The sequence below is a fragment of the Montipora foliosa genome, chromosome 9 (assembly GCF_036669935.1).
Source record: "Montipora foliosa isolate CH-2021 chromosome 9, ASM3666993v2, whole genome shotgun sequence".
Lineage (NCBI taxonomy): Eukaryota > Metazoa > Cnidaria > Anthozoa > Scleractinia > Acroporidae > Montipora > Montipora foliosa.
Window position 1 is genome coordinate 14,458,877 of NC_090877.1, and position 11,998 is coordinate 14,470,874.

The following is an 11,998-nucleotide window of genomic DNA, read 5'->3' on the forward strand; positions in this document are numbered from 1 at the left end:
ATTATCAAGAAGAAACTCAATCCTTTTAGTTTTTTGAAATGGACGATGTGCATACACATTTAATGGAAAAATGTCGGAGAGAAAAAAATATCATACAGTTCGCAGACTTGTCTAAAATTAATAGTTGTCTTACTGACAGAGATGTAATGTTGTAAGCGACAAAACTGACGGAAATTGTTTTTGGGTGGTCCTGTAAAGTAAGAGATCTCCCAAAGCAATAACAATAATGTCGCGTGACTTAGTGGCGTGACTTGCAATTATCATGTGCGCTCGAGGACATTTTGAATGCATATGGAGGACTCCCATATGAAAGGGTAGGGATGCTCATAGTCTCGCTTAGGGGTGTAAATTTCTGATTTTGGTCTCACTTAGGGTGTTCTGGGTAAAACGCCATCATATTATTATTTAATAAGTTTTAAGTATTGCCCAGATTGGGCTTCTTTAGGGGTTTAATTCAAAATTCCTGATGAGTATCCCACCCCTTCATATGCGAAGTCCCCCCCCCCCCCCCTTTCCGGGCACTCTTTCTTGTTTGGTTTCATTAGGAGATATTATTTTCATTGGAGGTTTTCATCCACTTCTTGGAATGGATAGATTAAACTTGTAGTCCGGTGTGGCTATCCATTTTACCGTTTAGATATGACAGCTTGTTCATCTTATAATCATAGCATACATGAAATCTCCACACGTTTCTTGTTACAAGGCAATTTGCTTTCATTTTCCATGCATCAGCCTGACCACCAAGTTTTGAGACCCAAACCAGGCTCACTTATTGATCCCTAAAAGCAAACAGAGATACTTTATTATTAAACACTGGGTAATTCTGTTGTAGGGGAATCAAACAAGTCAATGAAGACATTTAGCTTTGCGCTCATAGGGGACGTAATAGGCCAGTTTCGAAAATACCATAATACCCTTTGTTTGTCCCTCCAAATTTTGCATAAGCATAGTTTTTGTTTCCTCTTGCGACCATTGTAAGTCCAAAGAGAAGCTGGAGACAATGCTTACGCAAAATTTGAAGGGACAAACAAAGAGTATTATGGTATTTCGAAAATGGCCTATAGATGCCCTTTGTTGCTCTGTACCACCCCCAAAGAGGCCGTGGCAGTGGCCAATGATGGGTGGCCTGAGTGTACTTGCAGGCTAGCATCTCTGGGACTGAAAGGCAAGCTGCTAGTCTTAAAAATTACTTGATAGCCTTGGCAAACATTGTAGCAATAAATGAGCTACAATAGAATAATAGAATAGAATAATACATGGAAACTCGGAAAAATCTGAGCCCCAGATAAGATTTGAACACACGAACCTCCACGATCTAGTCAGGTGCTCTAACCACTGAGCTACTGGAGACAGGGTGAAATGTGGGTTATAATTGACTAGAACTGCATCACGCAGTCACATAGTCAAGCATCATGTATTTTTCACATTATTCGCTTAGATGATTGGTTGGTTGCAGCTTTGAGATGCCTTAACATGACTGCTCGATGCCCTTATGAGTCATGTGGTTATTTGAAGTTGATGTCCTCTGGCTGCTGCTGAAGACATGATGCTTTCAGTCAACCCCCCCCCCCCCCCCCTTCCCCACTAAACTGCTTGCTTCTTCACGACTCAGTTACCCGTACCGATGTTGTAAGCAGAAATTTGCATTTACAATTTATTATGGGGATGCTTTTTGCTGTTAACCAAAATTGATGCATCTAAATTTCACTGCATTTCTGGAGCGAAAATATAGAAGTTCTTGCAATGTGCAAGAAAGATCCAAGATTTAGATTTTAAAAGAAAAATCACTGTAGTTGCATACACTAGAAAGTTGAAAGTTGCCTCTAATTAAATCAAATAAGTGGTCATTTTATTTATCTTCTCTCTTGAGCGTGTGTAAAACTTACTGTTATAGTGTATGGTGATCTTTTGTTATCCACTTCATCAACACTTTTCTTTTCACTTAACATCTCGGGCCCAGCAGGACTCAGATCAGTAAATATTTCATCTACCACTCGGAATCTGATCTCTTCGTTGATATCCATAAACATGTCATGTGTCCCGTCTTCTGTCGCATATTCCCAAACCCACAGCTGTTCATCTTCGTCACTTTGACAAAAAGTTTATGTCAAGGATAAAATTAATTTTTACAAATTCACTAAAAATGTCAAACAACCATAATCAAATATAACTTGAAAACTAATACCATTAAAAGATAATAATAATTATCTGTATGATATATTATTGTGGTATGGAATTTAGTATGTGTATAATTACAGTAGTAATTTGAACATGTCTCCTCACATCCAGTTATGGATGATGGAGACGATGTTTTTCTTCTATTCAAATTAGTTTTCAATATTACACCAGTTGCCATTTGCACAGAATTTTATAATCTAAAGGCACTGTTACACTGTGCAATTTTTTGTGCAACTTGTCTCGCAATACAATTGCATGAATCATTGCCAAATGTAACATACGTTGCAACGACCAAAAACGTTGTGAGACCAGTTGCAGAAACCGTTGCAGAAAAGTAGAATTGAGTTGTATTTTCTGCAATGGTTGCATCGAATTTTTTAAGCATTGTGCAGTGTTACATCTATCCTACAACTTGTGATACAAGGCTTTGTGGCACCAGCCAATGAAAATGTTCCTTTAACCTTATGTGATCATCATCAAAATGAAACAAGTTGCATGAAACGTTGCTCAGGCAGTGAGTATAAAGGAATGTAATGTGAGAACGTTTGTAGAAACTCGTTGTGAGACAAGTTGCATGAAGATTGCAGAGTGTCAGGGAATGTGCAAGGGGTGGGGCTGGGGGGGAGTAGCATATGCAGATGTTAGATAAAGTTTCTGCTTTGCATGCATTGCAATTTTGAAAAATACTGACTACACTGAACTAAATACAGAAGAGTTGAAGGATACAACTTTGAAGGCTGCTGCAGATACTCATATGGGATAATGATGTCATCAAAGAATTCCATAGACACTGAAAAATGAAAAAAAAACCCTTTAAATCGAAGAAGTATTCGCCTCACATCATTGTCCCATAGAAATTTGTATTGTTATACCTTCCGACTCAAACAGATTTTTTGATTGGAGGAGAACGCGTCACATGCCAAAACAAACAAGCTAGGGAAACAAAAACTCGAAATTTGACTTGCATGTGATCAGGTCGTGCACATTGAAACCAATGAAAATTTGTCTACTTGCCCATGTCAGTTGGGATTTGTAACATTTTGCAATAAAGTCTTAACGTGGCACCCACATGTAACTTATGACTGGCCCCATGCGAAACAGTGCGGTTTGTTTCCAAGTAGAGACCCTCAATGTTCAGCTCGAGGAACTTTGAGGATCAAGGGGAAACAAAACTCACTGTTTCCCTTCTGGCAAGTCATTAAGTGCTCATCAGTAACTCACAATGAGCTTAAGTAACCTAGCAAATAAAACCGACAGGCATTAAATAGGTCATTTTAATAAAGAAATCGTTTATTCTCACCTGTATTAGAGTTATATTTTATTCTTCTGGGAATCTACAGAATGGTTCGATTTTTGCTATTATCGTCCCTGCTGCAATTCACCCAGAACTAGTCTGGCCCTTCAAGGCCAAGGTTAATCAAGGAGTCATTTGCCCTTGCAGTAGGAATTACTCCAAATACCGTCATTGCCACACAAAAGAATTGCTCATTTTAAGGAAAATCTCTAGAATGTAAAGTTGACTAGTAAGAGAAGAACAATTTAATGGTAAACTTGGACATTGATGAGGGGTCTTTGGGGCAAGCAATTTGTCTCTTTTTTGTGCCCAGGGAGATGGGTGGGAAATTTACTCTCAAACAGCAGGAAAGGGGCATAAAAACAGCTAGAATAAAACCATGCATAAATAATCAATATTGCACACGAGGTTGATCACAAAAATATCATAGCATAAATAGGACATATTCGTATCCTCACAGTTGCACTGGAGATGATTATGAAGGAGAGGCTGATGCTCGGGAATCTTTTCATTGCATGTTTGCTGGAGTCCAACCAGGAAAATACGAATACGGTCTATTATGATCAGAGCTCTCAAGTCTCACGCATTGAGCGCGAGTCTCACACATTTCGATGCAATCTCACGCTCTCACGCCGACACGACCATTTCTCATGCATTGGCACTTTTCTCAAAGGTAACTCTACCTTTTAAGCTTTCAGAAGTACTCATTAATTCCGAATTCATTCCTTCACTGGCACTGAACTTCGGGCAATGTTCAATCTGTTCGTGTGCGACCAATTTTCTTGTTTCTTCAGGACTTTCACCCGTTAATATATGAGTTATAGGCCGATATGTTAGCTCAGGCTGACCATAATAACATGGGCGTTTTTTTTAAAGAAGCAGAATGAAAGAAACAAAAAAGCGGACTCGATGGTGCATTTCCAGCGATCTGAAAAGTGCAAATTTAAAAAAAAAATTCCGAACCTCCCTAGAAATCTCCAGCAAGCATCTCACGCTTTGGAAACTTTAAGACTTCAGAGCTCTGTATGATTACCTTGGACACCTTCGTGGTTACTGCTGCGGATCCTGCCAGTTAGAATTTCGTCAACAAATGGACGAAACACAACGAAGCGGAAGTTCACTAAAACGTGTAGAAATAATATTAATCGTGAACTTAACAATATAGGGCTTGGAAAGAGTCTCTTATAATTCGTTACCAGGAGTGTGTGAGGATCCATCGCCCGGAAAAAGGTATGAATCACCAATCGATGTTATGTCATGTAGGAAAAAACACAAACCAACATTATGGACAACCTAGCAAGGTAATAAAAAAACAGTTGTATGTTATAATATGTCGTGTTTTGCTTGTTTCTTGTGTTACATATTCGCACCTTATTTGCCAGTTTCTTATTCAACTTTGTTGAGATAGCTTCGCGCAGATCGAGCCCAAAATGCCAGGGCTTTGTTCGAACAGTATCCTTTATTTCAGCGAGAACAAACATTTTGTTCTTGTGGGACACTTTGCGTGTCGAAGACAAATTTCGCCAGGCGTTCCGTGAGGGCTTGGGGCTTTGAAAGAGCACGGTACTGGGGCCGTTTCTCGACAGTCCCGAAACTTTACGGGCAAGTTTCGGGTGTCACAATTCCCTTTGTAACTCAAGAACGGAGGGCATTTAATTCGTCAAACTTCACAGTTATTTTTCTTTTTGTTACTTTGAAAACATGTTAAAAGATCGGTTTTCCAAAACAAGCGGTTGGCAATTTCACAGATGGCTTTTTTGGGGCCCAAAAAGTTTTCGGGACTTTCGAGAACGGGCCCCAGGGAACGAAGACCAGAGGTGCTTTCCTTTTGTGTGGAAAACCCGGTTGTTCCGGTGGTATATCCGAATGGAACAGACGTTTCCACTAAGACGTTTTCAGAAAAAGAGAAGTACCTTCAGAGTTATTTCTCTTTTCTCGTTTTTACTGGAATGATCAGAAAATCCTGTACCATCTGCTTCGTTGCACTAGTCCCATGCTCCTTGATAAACTATAAGCGCGGATTCTTATTGTCCATCTCTAGTACTCTGTCTTTCAAAGAAAGAAAAAGCGACTCCGTGCATAAGGAACACGGTCGTCCTGATCGAGGGAAATTGTCCTGTTCCTGTTAACAGAAAATTCTCCCCAGTTTTATCATTCAAATCGGAAAGCGCCCCTTTTCCAGCCCATTTACTCAAAGGTCCGCATTTTGATACTCAATATATCCAGTATGCAGTCGGTTAAACTGAAGTTTAAAACTTAACATTTAAGTAAATTTATTTTAAATCAAAGAATGGAAAAAGCAGTAATGTATTCACAGGGAAACTAAAACCAACTGCATCCTAGTAGCCCGAGCCATTCAGAACATTTCAATGAGGGCACAGCTAAGGGTGCGTTTTTTCGGAAAAACCAAAAACGGGTTTCTGATCTCGGATCAATGTATTTTCCAGTGTAGAAAAACGCAAAATCCGAAATTATTTTCCATGACAACGCAAACAAACAAACCCAGAGTTGCGTGCAAATTTTAAAAACAAGAAAAAAATAGCGGTTAAGTTTGTTTTTGAGAAGTTCTTAAATGAAAATGCCATCAGTAAAAAAATACCTTGGCGATCGATAAAAAGAAATGACGAAAGACATGATTTTTTCGCTGTAGGAAAGGTGCTAACAATATTGTTGCTGTCAAGTAACTTTTAGTGTAATTTCTGGTGTGAAATTTGCAGGAAACCTAACTATTTTCGACCTATTCATGTCTTCGATCGTACGGTAAAAATAGCGCGAGAAAAACATTTGGGCTGAACTGTCACGTACGGCGGTAGCTGTTGTGTACCATTTTTGCATGGGAAACCGCTTGTCAAAAATACTTTTTTCAAATCCTTTCCCAAAAAAACGCTGAAGTGATGAATCTCAAAAATCCGGATTTCGATTTAGTCCGAAGTATCCTCCTCGAGTGTGGATACTTTTCCTACCGTGTACTTTCCCGCTACAATTTCTCATGTATTCTACTTTCCCAAATAAATGGATCAGACAATCAAAAATACATTTCGGTAGTTTGGTCCACTTTGGCCTCGTTAGCACCCCCCACAGGAAATCCTAGTTACGGGCCTGACGTGTATAATTACACACCGAAAAACACTATTAATTAAACTGCGCAAAAAGTATGGTTACCAAACGTCGTGACAAAGACTAACAATTAACAATCAAGGATGTGGGGCGGCGATCCACTGGTCGAGACCGGCGTAAGTGGATAAATCTCTTTTTCACCTATAAAAAGCTCCATGTCTTGATCTTCAAAGGTGAAGCGGAAAGAAACCTTTTCGTACAAAGAAGATTTTCGGGAATTATGATCAAATATAGATCAACAATAAAATTTCCCCTTCTCTGACTGCATAACCAGACGTGTTCCACAATTGATGGATAAAAATTAGGGCAAATTATTAGCTGCGGTTCCACTAGACCATTCACCTATGGGAAAATGTCACTTTGCCCAAGGGAAGTCCGTGTTTGTGTGTAACCTCATGACCCACGGTGAACCTGCCCCGGGCAGACTGCCCACGGGAAATTACCAAACACTTTTAAAAAATAGAAACGCATTGCGTACACGGTGGTAGTGCAGTAACACAGCGCTTTATTTGAGGTAAGTTTTGTTTTCCAGAGATTCAAGTTGTCTTTGCGTAATATGTCGCTCTAAGAGTACACGATATTGTTATGGTATCGTAAATCATTATAGTGTCATGGTAAATGTATTAGCTATATAGCCCCTGAGAAGACATGTGGTCACTAGTAAAATACTTAAATAATAACCCAGAGTGAGACAGATTGAAGAAAATAAAAGGGAATCAAGAAACATTGGCTTCAAGGCTGACATGCTGATCATTTTCAAGTTCCCTTATAACTTCTTTTTCTTCTTGTTCTTCTGACAGCTTTCTGAAACAAAAGTTCACTGAAGTTAATCCCTAGGGGTCCGGTGGGGTTAGTATCTCGATGGGAGATCTCAAAATATACCACTTAAATTGTGCCAGAAACGTAGGACCGAAAATTTTATTTTAACGCTCAAAAATGTGAACTAAGCAGGGTACAAATTTTTTTAGCCTGCTTTATGCAAAACAAATATTGATGCAAAAGTAAATAAATATTGGTACACAGGTTTTAGGAAGAGCAGAAGGAAGTTTTCACGGAAGTGTCGATCGAGAATAAAATATTTTGCCATCATCAACAAAACTTGCGATATGAAAACAACATAAATTTTCAACTGCGAATATATAAAGTTTCCATCAGCGAGAAACATTTTCGGAATTTTTGCTACCTTCAATTTTTCTATTGTAATTTTGGCTGCACAAGTAAATCGCAAACAAGTCGAAGGTAACATCGAATTCAGCGAGCGTCGTGATCAAGTTACCTCGCGTGTTTACTCGCGAAGCAAAGGATACTACTGTGTCAACATGATGGCAAGACACCGGGTTTGTTTTTGTTAGTTTGGTTTTTTTTCTCTCAAGTCATGATTATAAAGTTTGACAAGAAATGTGCGAATTGAACACAAAGATCACAATCGCCTAGCTCTTGAGGTTGACCATTGTTACTGCAAAGTCAAAAACTTACTCTCCCGAGACGAGGTTATTTATCACCATTTAATTCCCTCTTTTTGGAAACCACGGACACTCTTGACTTAAGTGTGTAGTGCACTGTGAACCACAAAAGAATTTCCTATGACAGTCCCGGAGCCAAGTCTATAGTTTAGTTATGGTTTATCTAACCACACGAACAGCCCTGCAATAGTTGCAGTTACACTCGCCTTCTGCCCGAGGTAATCCTGTGGGTAATTGCCTTGGGCTGGGATCGGTTTGGGTTTCCGGTCAGGTTTAGTCCTCCGGTTAAATTGCAAATAATTACCCCCAAGGTCAACTTTTGACTTCGCAGTATTTGAGTTTAACAGTGTTGACGTGCCTGCACGACTCCTGCAGTTCGCAAATAGATTGCTCTTTCAGCCTTTATAGTTTAGCTCTTACTAGAGTGTCTTTTAGGGATTTTCCTTTGCGATATGAAATGAGGGGCGGCTCCTTGAACATATTTCATAATAGAGTTTAAATGTGTTGACGGACCTGCAGGACTCCTGCAGTTCGCAAAAAACAAAACAAAACTTTGCTGCACTAAAAGAAATCGAATTAATGGGTATTTAGAGCAAAGACAATTAAAATATACTCACTTTGAACCTCGAAAGTTGGCCATGTTTAATGTTTACCACGTGTAATGAATTTGGTACGTGCCAGGATATTTGCCGCAATTTCAGCTCAACACCACAAAAATGTGCCCAGCATGTGCTGCGGTTTCCGGAATTAATTTTTTCTTCCCCCCGATTGGTTGAACTACTCTTGTGGTTAGATAAACCAAGACTAAACCCTACGACTTGGTTCGGGAAACGTCATGCGTAATTCTTTTGTTCTTTTTGATGTATAAATAGTGATTCCCCATGGGCAGTTTCACTGTGGGAATAGAGGTTACACACAAAACACAGACTTTCCATGGGTAAAGTCTCACTTTCCCTTGGGCAAAAGGTCTAGTGGAACCGCAACTAATATATACATACATAAGTTAATTATTGTAACTCCCAATTTGGGCTTTTCGGTTACAATGTATAACTACAATGTCTAAAAATATATGTATAAATTGAAAAGAGAAAAAGGAATAATAAATAAACGTTACATTTAAAAGCTAGAATCAATTACAAAAGACCTCTGAATATAATTTACAAATTAACTGAACACAAATGTCCTCCACTTAATATCTTCTGCGCTAAACGGCGCCTGAAGCAGTTTACACTGTCCGCAGCTTTCAAATCATCAATCGGAAAGCAGCAAAGAGTAAACACAGGAACCGAAGATCAGACAGGGCAGATTTTTGCGGTTTTACAGCAAAAACTCAAGCGCAATTCGGCACGTACCAATTAAGCAAGTGTCAATCAACATTCAAAGAGGAAAAAGAAACACTGAAGAAAGATGGGGCCATCTTCAGAGTGTCACTGTGAGTAAAATTAATTCCCTTTTCACTTTACCTGATGTTCTCGTTTTTTCAGTCAGCTCCGTTCTAATTCATTCTTTGCTCAGTTTAATTTAAAGACCAGACGATGACGACCAAGAGGCACGGTGCACCATTTTAATGAAGTGAGCTTGATTGCCGATTCCTTGTACGGATTAGTCCTAAAACAAACTGCTGTATCATTGAATTAAATTGGTAGTACAAGTACGATGGCCAGCAAATTAAACGCTTCGTGGTTCCTTGGCTCGCCAAATGCAGCAGCGTAAACTAATGTTGACCTCGTGTAATATGTAACCGGAAAATAAAACCTAACCGGAACCCAAGCTGATCCCAACCCAAACCAATTTTCCCTTGTGCAAGCCTTGGAATGAGGGTGTGTGTAACCGCAACTACTGATATCTCAGGCTTTCAGAATTTCAGAATTGATATCCGATAGTAAAGAAGAGAATCGAATTCCTTTCAGAGTTTCATAAATAATTTTTTGCCGAGTTAGAATCGAGAATGGAATCGGTTCCACAGCAAGTCAGACCTCGATAATGCCACTCGGTTTTCGTATACATTACCGAGTTGTTTGTGGGATTTTGGCTGACTTCGGTGATTTCTAAATTCAATTAACAGCCACAATCAGACACTTTCAGTGTAGACGTGATTCGGACAAATTCTGTTTTGATATTCACTGAAATTTTATCACAGTGTGCATTACCGATATACATCTCTGAAAAACGAGATCAGTTAACTATGATTTGCCTAAGAACGATGTTGCAAAACTATTAGTATATTGCAGAGAATATATCTTCATCTTGATATCTTGATGACTGACAGCCTCATTTTGAAGTATTCTAATACACGAAAGTTCAAGTTATCCGTTTAGAAAAAAAATTACCCAAAATTTAAAGTTGTCATTTAGGGACTCTGTGTTATTCTTTATTTGTGTTCTAGAGCTGAATTACAACACTTGTTCATAATTTTTGCTTTAGCAAATGTTTACCCGTACCCGAAAACACTTCATAACCCAGAATTGATGTTGAATGATTCTAGAGAATGGTACTTGATTCGTTATTGAATTAAATCTTCTTATTAAGCACTTAACGTCTTGCTTTTACAATAATTTTTGCTTCTCTCTAGGGTCGACCAGGGAAGGCGTGATCACAAATCATTCCCCAGTGTGGTAAATTTCAGTTTGAGTGGACAATTTTTCCCGCGGGTAGGGACTTTCCAGAGTAAGATACATAAAAATGCCAAATCCCCGCCTTATGCCCGCTTCCCACATTGGTGTATAATTGTCCAAACAGGACAAACATCGGGCCAGTTGCAATCTCAAGTGCTTGCTTACTCCTGAAACATCCATTTGCCCATTGGAGGCCTGGACGAAGAACAATATGGTGTCTAGTTTTAAGTCAGTCTGTCTCTGCCGTAAGTGGTGTGATTGGCTTGGTTGGGTAACGCCGGTTTGCAAACTGTGCAGTGTTTTAATGAAATTTAAATGAATATATTTGAAGCGCGGGTTAAAGCCGAAAGGGGCAAGTGATGATGATTATAATAATAATAATAATAATAATAATAATAATAATAATAATAATAATAATAACAATAATAATAATAATAATAATAATAACAACAACAACAATTTCATTTAAGTGTCAATGGATTTAGCATAAGACCACTAATTGGGCACATTAATGAAATTAACTCAAATCAAATATTGGTTTTAGTGGAAAGGGGAAAACAGGAGTACCCGGAAAAAAACCTCTCGGAGCAGAGAAGAGAACCAAAACATTTAAGTCACATCTTAAGCTGAGTCTGGGAACCGAGCCCGGCCCACATCGGCGGGAGGCGAGTGCACTCACCACTGTGCCATCCCTACTCCCTCGCAAATTACTGGACAATTTAAGAGACAATTGCTTTAATTGTCCAGATGAGTGCAAGGATCACTTCTCCCTTTGGTGTTGCGTCATGTTACTACGGAAAATGAGAGGCTGAAAATGCGAACAAATTGTGCAACTGAACAGTCGAACCGCCCCGGGTGACGCCATCCAAAATGTCCAGTCGAGGTGGTCGTTGATATATTTAAGGTTTCAACAGTTGGGACTTGACTTATGATCACTGGTCGCTTTTTGGGGTCTGTCGTAGAGAAAAGGTCTATAAAGTAGACATCGGGCTGCAGCGAACTACATTTATTTCTTACGCAAAAACTTAGAAGTTACATCGTTAAGCATGTGTGCATGAAAATCATGTCTGCAAGTGCACATGATTGGTCTCCCTCTGTGGGGCAACACGAAGTGACAAGAAAAACTCCAACTCAGGCTTGAAAGGTCTCAGCCTCCAGACCGAAGAGTTTAGTTGTTTCCGCAACGGTCCAGCTCACGTGACAACTGACACAACGCACAAGGTCCGCAGCAGGCCACCTCAAAATAATCATTGCACAGGGTACCCTAAAAACAATAACGAACGAGAGAGGCATAATTATTTCAGCTTTCACGCCCCAATCCGGAACTGGTA

At 39.3% G+C, this 11,998-nt stretch overlaps 2 protein-coding genes across 6 annotated transcripts in view; both read right to left on the reverse strand.

Annotated features, from left to right (window-relative positions):
• Positions 1-23: 23 nt before the first annotated feature.
• LOC137972156 (DNA-directed RNA polymerase III subunit RPC8-like) lies at positions 24-4,997 on the reverse strand. Its single transcript, XM_068818994.1, has 6 exons — positions 4,843-4,997; positions 4,669-4,765; positions 4,506-4,592; positions 2,905-2,968; positions 1,887-2,088; positions 24-779 (listed from the first exon to the last, which is right to left on the reverse strand). The coding sequence occupies exons 1-6, from the start codon at positions 4,951-4,953 to the stop codon at positions 729-731; spliced, it is 612 nt and encodes a 203-aa protein (XP_068675095.1). The 5' UTR covers positions 4,954-4,997; the 3' UTR covers positions 24-728.
• Positions 4,998-11,658: 6,661 nt separating this feature from the next.
• Positions 11,659-11,998, reverse strand: part of LOC137972159 (placenta-specific gene 8 protein-like) — a 6,981-nt gene continuing 6,641 nt past the window's right edge. For all 5 annotated transcript variants that reach the window (XM_068819000.1, XM_068819001.1, XM_068818999.1 and 2 more), the window contains one exon: positions 11,659-11,931. In XM_068819000.1, coding sequence (XP_068675101.1) covers positions 11,836-11,931 — 96 coding nt within the window. In that variant the 3' untranslated portion in view covers positions 11,659-11,835. The remainder of the gene's footprint in view (positions 11,932-11,998) is intronic.

Excerpts from the sequence above, each read along its gene's own strand:
- LOC137972156 (XM_068818994.1), bottom strand. The coding sequence starts at position 4,953 with ATGTTTGTTCTCGCTGAAATAAAGGATACTGTTCGAACAAAGCCCTGG. Across the intron at positions 2,969-4,505 it reads TAACCACGAAGGTGTCCAAG|TGTCTATGGAATTCTTTGAT; the intron begins GTAATCATACAG and ends TTCATTTTTCAG. Across the intron at positions 780-1,886 it reads GATCACCATACACTATAACA|GGATCAATAAGTGAGCCTGG; the intron begins GTAAGTTTTACA and ends GTTTGCTTTTAG.